At 50.7% G+C, this 16972-nt stretch overlaps 1 protein-coding gene and 1 long non-coding RNA gene across 2 annotated transcripts; both read left to right on the forward strand.

Annotated features, from left to right (window-relative positions):
* The first annotated feature begins 3207 nt into the window (after positions 1-3207).
* LOC119100961 (uncharacterized) lies at positions 3208-4260 on the forward strand. The gene is made up of 3 exons (XR_005094485.1): positions 3208-3316; positions 3692-3829; positions 4172-4260. It is a non-coding gene; the product is annotated as an uncharacterized LOC119100961 (long non-coding RNA).
* Positions 4261-4438: 178 nt separating this feature from the next.
* Positions 4439-8757, forward strand: LOC119100120 (solute carrier family 49 member 4-like). Its single transcript, XM_037223233.1, has 4 exons — positions 4439-4444; positions 4780-4912; positions 7727-8031; positions 8206-8757. The coding sequence occupies exons 1-4, from the start codon at positions 4439-4441 to the stop codon at positions 8755-8757; spliced, it is 996 nt and encodes a 331-aa protein (XP_037079128.1).
* The last annotated feature ends 8215 nt before the right edge of the window (positions 8758-16972 follow it).

The following is a 16972-nucleotide window of genomic DNA, read 5'->3' on the forward strand; positions in this document are numbered from 1 at the left end:
GTGACATTTTTTCTCTAAAAAATACATTACTTCCGATATCACTTTCGAACATTTTTTAACAAGCTAAGCTTTCAACTTTTGAAAACATGTTAACACGCGCCCTAGTGACCGGTTGCGTGCCCTTCCTTCGGGTTGGTTGGGGGAGGAGGTTAATTTGACCCCTTCAGATCTAAAAAAACTAAGAGAGTTAAAGACACCAAATTCACCGGGTGTGTTGGCCTGTACGTGAACTCACTTCTGTCGATATTTGTGGTTCTTCGGTCATGAACGAGTCATATAAATTCGGACAAGGTCAAACTTTAGATTAGTGTCCAAAGTGCCCCCAGTCCCTTTTCATGCACCCACTGTGAACCTAGATGCCTGTTCTAAGCAAAAGTTCACAGGTGCTTATCTAAGGTCACTGGCCCTGTGTGACCTTTCGAAAGTCATAGTGACCAAAATCATACAAGGCTGCTTTGATTTTTGTGTTTGAATAAGCGTCAAGGATTGCCGTAGACAGTACGTTTCTACAAACACAACGTTGACCTGGGGTCATTAGTCGGCGACGTATTCTGACCGTTAATAAGTCCATGGAAGATGTAGAATTCCCTTCCTGTTATGAATAAATTCAAAATAAGCACCAGATTTGACTTTGGTGTGACCTTCATACAAGACTCCGTGTCAATGCAGTTTGTTAATTCAATTGTTGTATTGCCTAAGAAACTATCACAAAAATGTGTGGCGTCGTCTAACACTCCGTTGTTTTATCAAATTGAACGATCCCCTAGAAATTATGTTCGTTGAATCCATGGCCTGACTGACCTGCCGTAGGTCAGGGACCTTATCAGGTATATCTAAATTGTTTTGTACCAAGCAATCCGCTATTCAATTGTCTACACAGCTGTGCCACAATTGGCGCGGCTACGCCACGCTATTCTGGAATAATTTCGGAAACACTTCGGGGCGGGGGCAAACTGACCCCACCCGAGCGCGTAATTACAAACCTGAAGAAATAAAGTATCCCGAGGTAAGCTTAAACCACCACGGAAGCTCGTTAGTTACAGATCATCACGCTACAAAAGAAAGCCGGCGGTGGACATTGCGAAGTGGAGACAGATGTTACGGTCTGGGTCATAACCATCGTTTACAGCGTTGTTCATGTTATAGTTTTTCCTCCAACTTGATCCGGGGTCTGGTATCAGTATAAGAGCCAACGGAAACCAGGATCCAAAGCTGTTTTTGCAAACTGAAAAATATAACCAGGATGTAGGGTCGGATTATACAAAAACCAACAGGAAGCATTATCCAGAGTTGTTGCATACAAAAGACCAAATAGCGACCAGGATCCAAGGTCCGTTTTTAAATAAGCGGTGGAATCTAAAGCCTTTGGTTTGTAAATGATCCGTGGATGTGTCGAACCTAGTATCATTGGCGTACTGGGGTATTGTGCTGTCCACTGATCTTTTTTTCTTGGCTCAGGCCCAATGCCGAGGTTAATGGCGTGAGTAGAGCATTACCTCGTATGGGGCTCGTCCGAACATGGTTTCTGGCCGGCGATGATTGCATTTATTCATGTCAACCATATATATCTCCAGGCATGTTATGAACTGAATCGCCCAGTGCGGCGAACTTAGTGCATTTCGCTGTCAGGATTCAACACGACGCACTAGCGCATTGGCTTGTTAGTTGTGACAACCCATCTGTGCTTAATGCACTACTAACGTTTTTAGCGTTTTGTCAATTGAGCCTTGTAGGTGACTTCCGCGCGGAGCTACCGAATCTATACCAAGTACAGTAAGCGACATTTTATGCGCGGCTTATGTCCCCATCAGCGCTGTTTGTCGTGGGGACTCTGACAGTGTCGCCCATGTGAATACGGAATAGTTGTGCCCTTTACAAGTTGTGAAATATACCATCTGTTCGCTGCATTTACCAATGGGTTATGCATACAACTTCCGAGGTTTGATCGCTCTCAGTTGATCTTGCTCTTGTGGCGCAGCGCCCAGTTGAGATCGGTCTGCCGTGTATGAAGTTCCCGTGTGGAGGAAGGTCAAACGTTGTGCGCAGCGTGCGGTGTGCCCTCCAGGCTCGAACAGTCGCCACGGCCCTCCCGCTGTCGCTGAGAAGACACGTTGCGCCGCCGGAGTCTGTACCGTTATCATGCCTGCGCCCGCAGGCAAGACGCTGGTGGCCGAGGTGCTGATGCTACGCCGGGTGACGCAGCAGAAGCGGAAGGCGATCGTGGTGGTGCCCTTCGTGTCGCTGGCGCGCGAGAAGACGCTCTACCTGCAGGTACGCAGGGGCAGCGCCCACTTTGGACCGCTGACTACTCTGCGAGTGCTCCTGTCCTACGCGCTATGAGCAGAGAGGCCAACTGAAATAATGTCGACTTTGCTCCTCGATTTTGAACATGGAAGGCAACTGTCAAGAGGTGTTTGGAAGGTTTCGACGCTTGGGTAAAATATTATGCAAAAAGCTAGGTATTAATTTCTAGCAAGGCGCACCGAGTGTGGAATACGCCATGCTTGCCGAAAGGAGGATATCTCCTATCAATAGTTCCTAGCACTCAGGTGCACTTACATAGAATGGACAGTACACAAGACATGGAATGGACATGAACCTCAGAAACAGACGCAATGTGGGCGAATACAGGCTGGTGTGGAATGTGGTTCGTGAATATAGGAATTGATAGGATAGCAATTGACCATGCAGTTTGGCCATAGACTGGTGCAATTTGTACAATTAGGTGCGCGATGAAGCAGGCAGAGCGGCGCCGAGAGCATCACCAGTCCTGCGTGCATCTCATGTTTTCGTGCATGCAGTCTGCGTTTTGTTGATAATCTGCGTATGACTTGTGTGGTGTCATCGCGATGCAGTCCGTGTTTTGTCCGTGTTTGGGTGCTGTGTCGTCCCTGACTGGACACTTCTCGACACGTACCGCTCGGTCTCACACCCCTGTAACCAGCTATGCGGTGCTGGCGCCTCGCTGTCCCTGCCTCAGCGTCCCGCCCCCTAACCATGACGTCTTACCCTTGACCTTTGACCCCAAACCCCTGATCACTGACCAGAACCACCGACCCCGGCCCCTGACCCCTGACATCTGACCCAGACCCCTGACAACGGATCTCGAACCTCTGACTCCGACTCCTGGCCTCTGACCCCTGACCCCTGAACCCCCTGACCTTGGCCTGACTCTGAGCACTGACCGGCAGGGGGTGTGTGCCGGCTCCGGGCTGAGAGTGGACGGCTTCCACGGCAGCCACGCGCCACCCGGCGGCCTGCAGCGCGTGGATGTGGCCGTGTGCACCATCGAGAAAGCCAACAGTCTAGTCAACAGGTGAGCGTCTCCGCCTGCCACTGGGGTTTGCAGCTGTGGCTGTGTGACTGTGCTTCCCCTCCTGGCACCCACCCACCTTCGTTGCATCCCTTCTCTACACTTCTCGCAATGTAAGCCACCCGACTTTCCCAACATCGAACCGCTGAGAATGGTGGGCGCCATCGACCATCGCCATCGTCACTAGAAGGATGACGAGGCCCTTCCACCGCGTCCCGCCCATCGTCTGGGCGTCTCCGCCGCAGCACCTACAGCCTTCGCTGCATCACGTGCCACCGCTGCAGCCATGCGGTGCAAACCGGGCCGCCACGCTGCCGCCACGTTGTTTGGAGGATGCGGCCGGCATAATCAGCCGGCGAGCCGGCGCTGGTGCTGCAGGCTGATGGAGGAGCGGACGCTGTTCCGGGTCGGCTGCCTGGTAGCAGACGAGCTGCACCTGCTCGGGGACCCACGCCGCGGCTACCTCCTGGAGGTGCTACTCACCAAGCTGCTCTTCATGAACAGGGCGACTGAGAGGTGGGCGTCACGTGATTCTTCATGGGCAGGGAGGCAATTGAGGGGGGAGGCGGTCGAAATGTGCAGTTCTGGAGGTCACGAAACGTTACCGCAATCCTTGCCCGTCGTGACCCGCATTGCTACTGTGTTGCTTTGCACTTATACTGATAGAGCGTCCGCAAACATAGGGCTGCTCTGACGCAATGACGATGGAATAGCGAAATGACTATGGAATAAGCTGTAGGATGTGGTACGTGGGACGCGGGTAAATGATAAAGGCGTAAATGTGCACGATTTCCTCCTCGGGAGTCCCAGTGCCCTCGCCGCTGCCTCCCCTGCTGACCGCCCGTGGCCGACCGGCAGTCCGGAGCGCCGTATCCAGCTGGTGGGCATGTCGGCCACGCTGCCGAACCTGGCGCTGCTGGCCGGCTGGCTGTCGGCCGGTCTCTACGTGACCGCCTTCCGGCCGGTGCCGCTGCGCCAGTACGCCAAGCTGGCCGCCTCTGTGTACGACGAGGAGCTGCGGCCGGTCCGCGCCGTCGACACCTCGCTCGGCACGGGGGTACGTGGAGCGAGGAGCGCCCAACTGCTGGCGCTCCGACAGGCGGCCTTTCCGTCTCCGACAGCCTCATGGCGGCCAGGTCTGGTGTGATCTTGAAGCCTTGCACACCCTCTGGCCTCTGGCGGGTCCCTGTTGCTTCGCGCGGTACGCAAAAGTAGCCGGGTGCGGCAATACCGCAGAGCGGGGACGCTTGGACATTGGAAGCGTTATTTGGTTGGCTCCCCGAATCTTACCGACTGTGGGGAAGCAAGCGGTCGTTTTATAACCTCAAGCGAATGTCGTATGCGGCCAGTCCGGAGCGGCCCTGACCTGGAGCTGACCTAAAGCGATGTCACTGTCGCCCTTCGGAATGAGCGCCATTCGGTGATTGACGAGAGTGCCGCCCAACGACCGCGCCGTCCGTCGGCAGAGTGACTCGGACCTGGTGACCGACCTCTGCCTGGAGACGGTCACGGCCGGCCACGGCGTGCTCGTGTTCTGTCCGACCAAGGCCTGGTGTGAGCAGCTGGCCCTCAACGTGGCCGCCGAGTTCTGCCGGCTCGGTGAGTCCACGCTCGCGACCGACGCCGTCCGCCCGCATAGGGGGCGCCGCTGTCGTCTCGTGCCGGGCACGGACATGCTCGGGGCTCGACGCGGAACGGACGTCAAGGAGGCAGTGATCAGAAATGGTGACAGCTTGCACAGAGATAGTGTCATGCGATTCGCAGCCGTCTCCGATCTTGTCTTCACGTAGCCGGAGATGTTTTTAGGAATGCGTGTATCGTGGTGCCGCAGCATAGCAGGGCGCTAGTATGAGTTAAATTATCTATGGATTATTACCTGTTGCATGGAAGGGTCACCTGTATAAACTTGAGTAAGAATTGGTCGAAAAGGAGTTCATTTTACGATTTGGATGCTGCCCATTGTTACTCGATACTGTTTGTACCCAATACCATCCTGGAAATTTAGGCGCAGTCAGTTACCACCTGGAGCCAAATTTTTCAGACCTCGATTTATGTCCATTACTGCAGCAGCGTCTCAAGGCTGACCGCGGCAGGAGTTTAAGCTGGCTTATCTGTGTATTAACGCTTGGCTACCCCTATATCTATCTGGCCTTGTTGAGATGTTCAGAGGACTTCTGGGTGTGGCCGGACTGTGGCAGCCGCCCATTGGAAAGGACGCGCTGAACCTCGGCCGATTTACAAGTGGCCCGGCCGCGGCAGCGCACGCGTGGAGGTCCGATCGTCATCGATGTCTCTAGACAATGACACGGATGCAGTTTTGGCCGTGCGCGACAGTGCGTTCTTGAAGGAGATAGGTCCCAGCGTGCTCAGAACTATAGGTGACATGACTGGAGAGGCAGGTAAGTGTCTGTTGATATATGCCATTTGGTGGATAATCCATCACATATAAATCAGATAACACAATTATGCATGTTAATGTTTGGACCTACGAAGTGGAACCTCCGGAGTGGATGTGAACTTATCCACGCTGAAGTGGGTTGAGCTCGGTTGACGAAAGACCTGTCAGACCTGAGCGTTTTTTCCCATTTTAGCATTCCCTTTCAGGTATTTCCTTTTGTGCTGCTGGCACCAGGCTGAGGTGTTCGATGGCTCACCGTGTTTACTTGCCAAGGTCGCCAAGCCACGTTGCTCCGTAGCTTAAAGGGAATGTCCCGCATTTGAAGATTTAAGGGAAGCATCAAACATGATTGAATTTACGTTCTTGTAACTATTGGCTTACTTTGAAGCATAAAAGACTGGTATAAACCACAAATTTCACTATTTCGTAATGTGTTCCTCATTACGTCATCGCTTGGTTGCGTCAAGGGATGTCTTTATGACGTTAGTTCCCGCCAGATTGGACGTGTCAAAATTGCCACTGTAGCGGGCGGGCTGACTCATTTGTCGTACTCTGACTTGTCGAGAGGTGTGGTGCTAATGGTGCACTGTCTGCATAAGCCAAATATGGTTATGCGCGTGCTTTTTAGCCTTTTGCCGTGGCGTTCTTGCATATTTGTCCTTGACTTTGTATTGTTTACTGACATTTCCATACTCGGTTATGGCGCTATTCTGGAAGGGAGTATGTCACGCTTTTGCTTTTCACTAATTGCTAGATCAGATGCATACAAATTATTCAGTATCACCAGTTTTCTCGAAAACCTTTTGATTAGCCCACAATTTCGGTTTGAAGTAATTGGGCTCTTGGGCTCCTGCGGGAGAAGTCACATTGGATTCTCTTCTCACCACTGTGAGAGCAATACGTTTCATTTGCCTTGCTTTTTCACGCGCGTGTTCTGTACTGCTTCCAACACACTTTGTCAAATGTTTGTGTAGTAAATGCTGCGATTGCTTCAAATATTCTGTTCGGACAAAAAGATTCGGACATGAGGCCATTATCACGCAAATTCAACGGAAACGTTATGCTATAGTTTTGGTTTCGCTCCTATGGCATATCCACGGTGGCTCTCTTCTAGGCGCACTTTGGCTTTGGGAATGGGATTATCACGTGGTCCATAGTGACCCACTGGTTGAAACTTCAACTAGCTCGCTTTTCGAAAACAGGCCTTTGCCGCCTGCTGAACCAATCACAAACGCTCTTTTATACACGACAGTAGAGATGCTATGGCGGTTGTCATGAGGACAACGGTTTGCGACAGCTGCAGCACCCCTGATTGATATGAAAAGGTCCAATTAGGCTCCAGCGTGGTGATAGCTTAATTGTTTCGCATATTGGGACCCTGCCTTATTCACCGTCGTATTGCAGTGCCACATGTCGTTCGCCGCCTCCGGGAAATAACCCGTATTGTCTGGGGGGAGCTGTTGCCAAAGTGGGACCTTCCCAGCTCAATGCATTAGCACAGCACTGGTCCAAAATCTTCGTGCTGTCATTAGTTGTTTGCCGTCACATGCCAGTTGTGTTGTGCGTAATTATGTGTGCAATACAATCAATACATGCAAGCAGTTGACATGCATGCCGTTTTTCATTAATTAATTTTTCTTTCCAGGCTCTGAAGCGGAGGCAAATAGAGAAAGTAATCGTGTGTCTGTGCACCATGTGTCTGCCATACCGGCCAACCACACGGTTGCCCCGACGTCTTCGGGCCCGCTCAAGACGTACACGCGACGCTGGTACATCCTGCTCGTGTTCTCATTGCTGGGCTGTTTCCAGTGTATGGTTTGGAACACGTTCGGCCCAGTCACTCCCGCCTCCCTATCTGCCTTTCCTGACTGGAGCAACACAACAATCTCCATGTTGGCCAACATGGGCCCAATAACTTTTGTGGTATTCCTCGTGCCCTTTTGTTGGGTGTTGAGCAAGTACGGCGTGCGACCCGCCTATACTGCTCATGGCCGGTAACATGGCGGTCGGCACAGCCATCCGTTGCGTTTCATCTCAGCAAACCGCCTTCACGGCCACCGCCTTCACCGGTGCCTTCCTTAACGGCATCGCCGGGATCATGGCCATGGCGACGCCGCCCCACATCTCGGCGCTGTGGTTCCCGCCCGAGCAGCGCACCACGGCTACTGGACTGCCCAGCATCGCCAGCCAGCTGGGCGGCAGCTGCGCCTTTCTCATCGGGCTGCTGATCGTGCGGCAGCCAGGGGGTGCCGACCCGGCCGCGGACTTAGACGCCGCCCGCAGCGACATCATGACTTTGATGTACGTGGAGGCAGGCCTGGTGACTACCCTGTTCCTGGCGGCGCTCGTGTACTTCCCGTCGCGGCCGCCGCTGCCACCATCCGTCAGCGCCGCTGCGGCCACCGCGTCGTTCTGGAGCGGGCTGCGGCAGGCGGCGAAAGCTCCTGACCTGCCGTGGGTAGTGGCTGCGTACTCCTGTGCGGGGGGCGTCCAGGCCGCCTACTTCTCCGTGTTCAACATCAACGTCGCTCCGCTGGGCGTCAGTCAGGATGACGCCGGCTGGCTCGGCTTCTGGGCGTGTGTCATCAGCTGTGTGGCAGCGCTGTTTGTAGCCCGCCTGACAGACATATTCCGAGGCCACATGAAGGCCACGGTTATGGGCCTTTTCCTCGGTGCAGCTGTGAGCTACTGCTGGCAACTGGCGCTGGCCGCCCAGTGGCTGTCTTTCTCGCTGCCCAGGCTGTATTGTTCAACACTGCTTTGCCTTTCGCTCACGTACTCGACATCGCCTCTGCTGTACGAGTATGCTGTTGAGCTCAGCTACCCTGTGTCTGCTGACGTGATCGGCGCCGTCATGAGTGTCAGCATGAACGTTATCAGCGCTCTATCGCTCCTGCTCTTCCTGATCAAGCCGCTGAGTGAACACACACTTTGGCTCAACTATGCTTTGGTTCTCGCCGTGCTGCTCTCGACGACCATGGTCTGGAAGACCACGGAAATCTACAGGCGAACGGACACTGACAGGAACTTGCAGGGGACGTCGTAGAGAACTCCGCCGTCCGTGATTCAAGGGATGATGACGTTCCCTCTAACAGCTGCATTTCTCTGCGAAGTGGAGAGGATAACCACGCAGCCCATATATTATCTGGACAAAACATAAGGCCTGTTCTGGCTTATTTTATTCCACCGATTCCACCGATTCGGGAGCACGCGAGCTTGGACATTAAATGATGGCTAACATGGCTGATATGTATGTGCATGCGCGTGGCCAGGGGCGGCGCGGCAGAAGTGCATGTGGGACAGTTGCCCCCTGCCGGCGGGTGGAGAGTATGTTTTGTCCCCTCAAAATTTTGTGAGGCTCCTCTTTCCCAAACTGACGGTTTTTTCCTGTTCATCCAAAATTGAATGTGTATTCTGTGTTTTGCGCATGGTGCGGCTGAAGTGTGGCCTGGACGAAGTGTACTGCTGTGTCTGGCGAGGCTGGACCAGAGGGCTGCTGGAGTGTGTCACTGGAGTGTGCCGCTGGAGTGTGTCACTGGAGTGTGCCACTTGAGTGTGTTACCGAACCGTTTTGTGCCGCGCGGGAAACGAGGTCGGCGAAGTGTCAACGGAAGGTGTTTAGCAACAAGGGTGCCAAACCTGAACGTGTCGGTGGCATGCTTTGAAACATGCGTGTGCGTGCAAGGGGTACTGCTTGGTCTCAGAAAAAGCGGATTGGGATCAAAGGACCCCATTTTGTGGTATAAAGGCCTCTTGCTGACTTAGTATGTCCCCGTAACAAACCAGGGGTTTCCTGTTCTGGATTAGCAGGCATCGTTTACATGTCATGGGACCCCTATTCTAAATGAGGAGGGCCCTGGTGTGCCAGGAGGCCGTCACACCCGATTAGAATGCCCTGTTTTGTGAGAGTGAGCCTCTTTGCCGGACTTGGAGATCCCTCTGTCAGTCGGAAAGATCCTGTTCTGGATTAGGCGGTCCTCTTCGTATCAGAAGGGGTTTTATGGAGGCTCTGTGTGGAGATAGAGGGACCCTTTGCTGGATCTGGAAATCGCTGTGTTTATCATAATAGATTGCTCGGATGTTGGTATAGTTGACGTTTATTTGCATTCATATTGGTGCATACCACATGTAAGAGGAACATCCTTGACAAAGGCACTGCCCCGCAGGCCCCCGTGAAGAGGACCCATTTTGTGCAGGAGGCCCCCTGGAAAAGTATGTCACCTCCCCCTCCAGCTAAAAATGGGTGGCGCGTTCCCGTGTGTGTACATATGCTGGCCGAGTTAGCTCCACACAGCTGCCATTGAGCTGTCACCTCCCGCGTCTGTGTGCAAAACCTCAGCAACTAAAATTGCTTGTGTATTCTGTGTTTTGCGCATGGTGCGGCTGAAGTGTGGCCTGGACCAAGTGTACCGCTGTTTCTGGCGAGGCTGGACCAGAGTACTGCTGGAGTGTGTCACTGGAGTGTGCCGCTGGAGTGTGTCACTGGAGTGTGCCACTTGAGTGTGTTACCGGACCGTTTTGTACCGCGCAGGGAACGAGGTCGGCGAAGTGTCAACGGAAGGTGTTAAGCAACAAGTGTGCCAAACCTGAACGTGTCGGTGGCATGCTTCGAAACATGCGAGTGCGTGGAAGAAATTCGGATGCGTGCAGCGTGGAGCGATGTTCGATGTACTGTGACAGTACTTGTTCTAGCGCAGCTAAAAATGTAACATTTCACTACAGTGTACGGACAGTTACAGCGCCGCTTTGGAGGTTAAACACTGCTGGCTGAAAATGGCCACTGACATGCCATGAGCACATCCAGAATAAAGCAGCCCGTACGGCGCGAAAAAGGCTATTTCCTAAGGTGTAACGATTCGGCATCCTACAGTACAAACCAAATGTTCCTCGCGGCCACCATCGGTTGCATTTCACAACTTGTGCCCTTGGCCTTCATTTACTGTTAAAACGCTCCTGTTTCAACTTCATAGCAGTTCGCTGTTGCATAATCTTGATCCTTGAAAAGCCCACGCCTTATCATGCAATCTGCAACAGCCAGCGTAAAATTCATCTTTAGATGGGCCAGAAATAGGCGTAGTCTATCTGAGTTGGACACCGCTGGTGCGTTGGCATCCCCTCGATCCGGTATATGTAGCTTGTTCAGCTGACCTAGTGATTTTGCATGTAACGGATTGCTATCTCAATAGCATTAAATGTGCCTGTCCGTTCATGATGCCGCATTTGTCAGTTTTTTATAGACTACCTAACGTACTAAGCGCGGAAAAAGTGAAACTGTGTCCTGTGTCCCACCAGACCGTATCCCAGTCCCTGTGTCCCATCAGACCGTGTCCCAGTCCCTGTGCACCGCTTGGCCTAATCGCAATCTTAGGTGCCTGAAGGCTTTCAATATGTTCATGCTTTCTGTCTGCGTTGTCCAGCCTGCTGCTGTGCGTGGGAGGAAGGTGATTCGGCGGGCGGCGCACTTTCTGTCTGCTTTGTCCAGCCTGCTGCTGTGCGTGGGAGGAAGGTGATTCGGCGGGCCGCGCACTTTCTGTCTGCTTTGTCCAGCCTGCTGCTGTGCGTGGGAGGAAGGTGATGCACACTGGCCGGCTCACCAGATCCTCAGTCCGGTTTAGAGAGCAACATTCGGGTGCAGTCTGGAATGATGCCTGGACAGTCTGAGGAGTCATTCAGGCGAAGAGGAGTCACTTAGACGGAAGAGGGCTTAGGGAACAAGTACGAATCTTTGACGTACGAACCACGAGGTGTGATTACGCTGCTGCTAACATGACCATTTATCGATACTTTCTTTTTATCTTTTTATCTCTCCCGTGTCGTTCCCCGAATGCCTGTTGATGGTCTGTCCAGAATTAGTTTCGCGTAGCGTGCGAGACAGCACGTGCAGAAACGACTGAGTTCGTCCGATGGGACGCAGAAGCTATAGCTGTAGCTTCCGCTATTCTGGGCGGAAGACCGGAGATCACCGTGAGGCGGATCTCCTGTAATACTGAAAATGAAGAGATATTCCTCTGAGAGACACTAGTGTTCCTGCAAGGTGCACACATCGCGAATGGCCATTATCGTGCTGTGTTGAGAGCAGTCAGTATAATGATGAAGTTTTCCTCATTATGTAATGATCCAGTGGACAAACCAACAGCATGGTCCATAGGCTGATGTATCCATAGCTGATATATCTAACAATCGTCCACGTAAAATATATAGAGCACTGATATCCACATACGGCGCGTATCAGAGGAACACACCAGTTTGTCAGCTGGCACGCTGTCAATTACCTGCATTTTTGCAATGGCTTAAGTGGATAAAACTGAACAAAATGTTAAAGCTTAACAAGTTTTAGCTTGTGATGACGCAAAATCATTTTGTATGTTTGCGGACGCAATTGACAGTCCCGGGGCGCAAAATGAGTTCCAACATCGGCGGGCCCTGAAACTCCAGTCATCATTATTATCATTATTGTCATCGTCATCACACTCCTGCGAGATGTTTCCCCTTGTTCAGCGTATAATTAAATACCAAATAAGCTTAATGGAATGCTGTTCAAGCGAAGCATTACATGTAAACCGTGTCCTGCCAAACTAGGCGTAGTATGTAAGCAATGCGAAAGGTTGTGCCTGCTAGGACTCCAGATAGTAGAAATTGTTTCGGAAATCGGAGGTACGGGCTCGATTCCCTGCCGTGCGTGCCATTCTTACTAGGACGAGAGGTAGATGTCGCCATACAGCCTGACCAGCTAGGTGTGTCGTAAAACCCCAATGACGATGACGTTGGGGGTCATGCATAGTAAGACAATTGTGGGTACTGCGTGTTATATTCATACCTAAAAGTAATAAGTGTTAATGTTGTCAAACTACTACCAAGGCGTGCTGCTTGAATCGCAAGTGGATTTGGATTGAAATCGCGCAGCATGGCAAAAGTGATTTTTTTCAGCGTGCGACGATGGCTTTGCTCGCACAGCGTCTATTCCTTACCACGCTATAAGTATTTTTACCTATTTGCTGTTAAAGCATCACGCACTTTTTATCACTTCGTTCACAATGCCCCTTGTACCATACCGTTATTGCAATATTACCGATGAGACGCTTTTCGCGTCGCGTGGTGGGTGAAACAAGGGTTATCGGCATAAAACGAGATAACAGTTATCCGTGTATAGATAAAACCCCTCTTTGGGGAGGATGCCACCGTTTTTGTACTTTTCAACTCATAGCCTCTTGAGACGCGTCCGATTCGATCAGTGGTACCAGTTGTCTCTGGAAACTATGGACACACCACCATGAGGGTAATGCTTTTGATATTCTTTGCTTTTTCCAACGCGTGCATTTTGCGTACACAATGCACTACTCTGGCCGAAATGTGGGCGCAATAAACGCTGCGAGAGCTTGAAATAGTCTGTTTTTTTAAAAGAAATGCGCATATGAGGCCATCTTCGCACGAATTTTACGAAGCGTCATGCTGCGCTGTTGATTTCTCCCCTGTGGCGTTAAAGGGAATGTTTCACATGTTGAGATATTGGAGCAAGCACAAATGTGATGAAACACGCCCATTTATGACTGTTGGTATACTTTTTAAGTAGGAGAGAAGGTTGCAGACTGAAAAGTTCTCTGCCTTGTAAATATGCTCCTCAATGCGTCATGGCTTGATTATGTCATCGTACCTCGCACCGCATTGATTGAGAGCCAGTTGACGGCCGTTACATCTGGAAATCGTGCTCACGAACGCCAAATATGAACACCTCGACAAAATCATTTTTCCTGGCCTTGATCGCTACATGGCATATTAAATGGCAGGATTGCAATGACGTCATTACGACGTCATGAGTGTGGAGGTGACTTTGAAATACTCTGCCCGAAATATTCTTCCCATTTTCGCTGGCGTGTGACTTAGAAGCTAGAGGAGCTTAGGTCTTAGGAAGGGCAGGATTGTGAACAGCACCGAAAGATCTTCAAGATGGCTGTTTCAGTTAAAAATCCCATATAAGTGTGGAACGCTCCCTCTTAGCACGGTGACTTTCCGAAACGCACGTTGGCTTTGGGAGACATTGTTTACTTGGATGCTTTGATGTTGACTTTGTTGCTGTGTTCACATAGTAGGAATAGGCCAGAGACATATTACATGATCTAATGACGTACTGGCTCAAAGTTCCACTTATTGCTGAATGGTGCAATAAGTGCAGGTGCCGCTGAGACATCGCAGCATCGTGTTCATGAAGCACGTGTTGCGGGTTACGTCATGATAAAGCCACCGACTTCATCTTGTCGGGTTGCCAAGATCTAAGATCAGACATTCAAAAATCGCCAGAACGGGCGGATTCATGGTCCGCGCACGACAGCACGTGAACGGATGCACACTCTTGCCAATTCGATTGTTCGTTTTCTTTTCTTTCTGAATCGAATGGTCCCGTGTCACTGCCGCGCCTAATCGTTAAAATCTGGACTTGGTTTTGGCTATTTTTATTTTTTCTCATAAATTTGCGTTTCCCATGTCATTGCATTGGTAAATGCTATATTTCGTTACGCGTGCAATATGACCGGAAAATAACCTTCGTAAGCGAATGTCCAAAACAACACACCTTTGGTGAAACTACGCATCTTGTTACTAAAACTTATAGGAAGGTGCGACTGCAATTGCAAATATATAAGCATCTAGAAGTGGTGAGGGCCGCGCATGGTCGCTTAAGTCGACATTTTGGTATTGTTTCGTGGCGTGATGACAAGTGGCGACGCCGCCTGTGTTAATCCTCTCTTGAGTCAATCAAAATAAGCATTCTAAGTCCAAAGCTTCTATCTGGGAGTATCTCACCCTCACCAACACCCAGTCCACAAACGACGTCCATGCGTGCGGCAGTAATGCGGTGCTTCAGTGTGTCTCTAGATAATGCGACTCTACTCAGCAACAGACAACTCCCGTAAAACAGTTCATTTAAATAGAACGGCCATGACCATGCGGTACGGTAATGATGTGGCTTTCGTCATGATCACCAATGGGAGGCTTATACGGCATGGTATCAGGGGCCCAGAGACTAAACCAATACACAAGGAGAGAGCGAGGTCCCTCGCAATCTCCGGAACTGGCTGATGTAAGGCGCGCGTTGTAACGCGTTAGGAATGACTTATATTGGGAAGTATCCAATCACGTGACTCACTGAAGTCCGTTAGTTCAATCAACAAGCCTGATTGTTCTAGTTTCCGACGTTCCAGATGGCTTGATTTGAATGACGTATATTTCTAGAAGGTTGGATGTTTCCAAGTTTTTCTCATTCTAGGGACTAGGCGGTAGACTCTAGACTCTAGCCTGAGAGCTCTAGGCTCTCATTCTAGAGGCTGCAGCCTCTAGCATTCTAGATAACTGGTTTTGAATTATCTTTTTTCCCAGAAGGCTGCTACTCGCCTCAAAATTACGTATGTTGTTCAGTGCATTGATGAGGATCATTAGTCACATAGATAACACGGTGTTAATAGCCTTTCCTCGGAGAAAAGCGGGCGAATTATTCTGCTGTTGCTTCGAAAAAGAGATATTGCTGAAATATCAAGTCATCTATATCTCCGTTTTGCTGGTTTTTCTCCGCGGAATAAGGCTATTATTACTGTTTTTCTCTACTGACGGATAAGATGCCCTCAAATGTTTTTCTCATCCTAGGGGCTTGTGAGAGTTCGACGGGTTATATGCCTGAATATATCTAAAGGCGTTTTCAGGTTTCCAGATGTCTAAATATACACCCACCCATATCTCCATTCTCCTGGTTTTTCTCCGCGGAAAAAGACTCTTACTGCTGTTTTTCCAGGAAGATTAAATGCCCCCAAATGTTTTTTCTCATCCTAGTGGCTTGTGAGTGTTCAATGGGTTGTATGTCTAAATTTATCTAAAGTTTTTCAGGTTCCTAGATATCTTCGTGTCGCGCGACAGGCATTGCTAAACAGTCGTAAACAACGTAAAATGTCCTAGATATTTACCGGTTAAAATCAGGGGGTCTGCATTGGAGAACACCTTCTGTGAGATGCGGCAAAGCACCAAGCTTTAGCTGTTCCCTAATAAAAATAAGACGTTCTATCCCGAGTGTTTGCGTCTTGTCGGATGGATGCTATGAACGCGTACCTGCTCAGTTTTCCTTCTTGTTTATTGGCTTGGTCACGAAGCATGTGGTCTTCAATGTGGTCCTCCGTCCTTGAAAACACTCAAGGTGCCACTAAAATAACTGAGATCCAAACTATCGTATATCTTGTTTTTACTCCTGAGCACACTGTCATGGTCACAAGCATGTCACCAAGCGCACATGAACGTTGGTCGTCGTGAAAACCGTTGTGTTTTCTGCTTTGGAAGTGTAGCGACACGAGGTCAACACTTAGCCCTGCGGGTCACCAATAGGTGGCGCTAACGAGTGCTGTTGTGTGTGTGTGACATTGTGCGTCGTGTGATAACTGTGCGTGTCTCCATAGCTTCGCTGCACTGTTAATGTTGGGTAATATGAGTGGTATGCCTACCACAGAACGATTGCTGGTATAGCTATTGTTTGGCCGCTTATTCCATTTTGACTAACATAACTAGGCAGATGTTGGCTGCTGTCGAATGATGCAGTCGAACCGAGCCATGTCGATGATAATATATTGTGTGCAACCAGACAACGCAGTATTATTTATTCTTCGTGATCAGACATCTGTCCCTCTTATCCTCTATCCCGCTTCATCCTGCATCCTCGCGACACCCCGCTTGTCTGGGGCAGGCTGCATGCGTCAGCCACGGGTGGGCCGAGAGCCCCGTGGAAGGGGAACCCCGACTGGGTACTCAGCGCGCATACGCGGGTTAAAGCCCGGCGGTTGGCCCCCCAGGCACATGCCAATGTGCTCCACCATTAACCATTTTCCTTCATCCCAAGACCCTGAAATGATCATTTCTGGTCGAAAGGGCTCTAATCATAAAAAAACAATCTTCGTGATCGGTCCCTCTCGGGACGCGTTTGCCTGTCTGTCAGTCCGGGCCGGCACACCCCAATGCCGGCACTGATGTTTCAAACCGGACCAGCGCAACCAACGTAGCAGTGCTAGTCCCGGCTACTCAGCCGCAACCAGCCGGTTGACAGCCCGAGTCCTGAGGTGCAGGTGATTACGCTTGTGTCGCAGTGCACGGGAGCTCGGGTTGTCAACTGAAGAAAACTACAGGGCAACTACTGCCACCCTTCCCTTTCGTCGCCGAAGACAGCGACGTGCGCGACAGAAGTACCAGAGTCGACCTTGAGACGTCTTTATTTTTCAGATAATGTGTAAATGATG

This window comes from Pollicipes pollicipes, unplaced genomic scaffold (genome assembly GCF_011947565.3).
Source record: "Pollicipes pollicipes isolate AB1234 unplaced genomic scaffold, Ppol_2.1 Scaffold_4881;HRSCAF=5763_pilon_pilon_pilon, whole genome shotgun sequence".
In the NCBI taxonomy this organism is placed as follows: domain Eukaryota; kingdom Metazoa; phylum Arthropoda; class Thecostraca; order Pollicipedomorpha; family Pollicipedidae; genus Pollicipes; species Pollicipes pollicipes.

Bases quoted from the DNA above. Each gene is read 5' to 3' on its own strand.
- LOC119100120 (XM_037223233.1), top strand. The intron at 4,913-7,726 runs GTGAGTCCACGC...CGGTCGGCACAG, and splicing joins CGCCGAGTTCTGCCGGCTCG to CCATCCGTTGCGTTTCATCT. The intron at 8,032-8,205 runs GTGACTACCCTG...GGGGGCGTCCAG, and splicing joins TGTACGTGGAGGCAGGCCTG to GCCGCCTACTTCTCCGTGTT.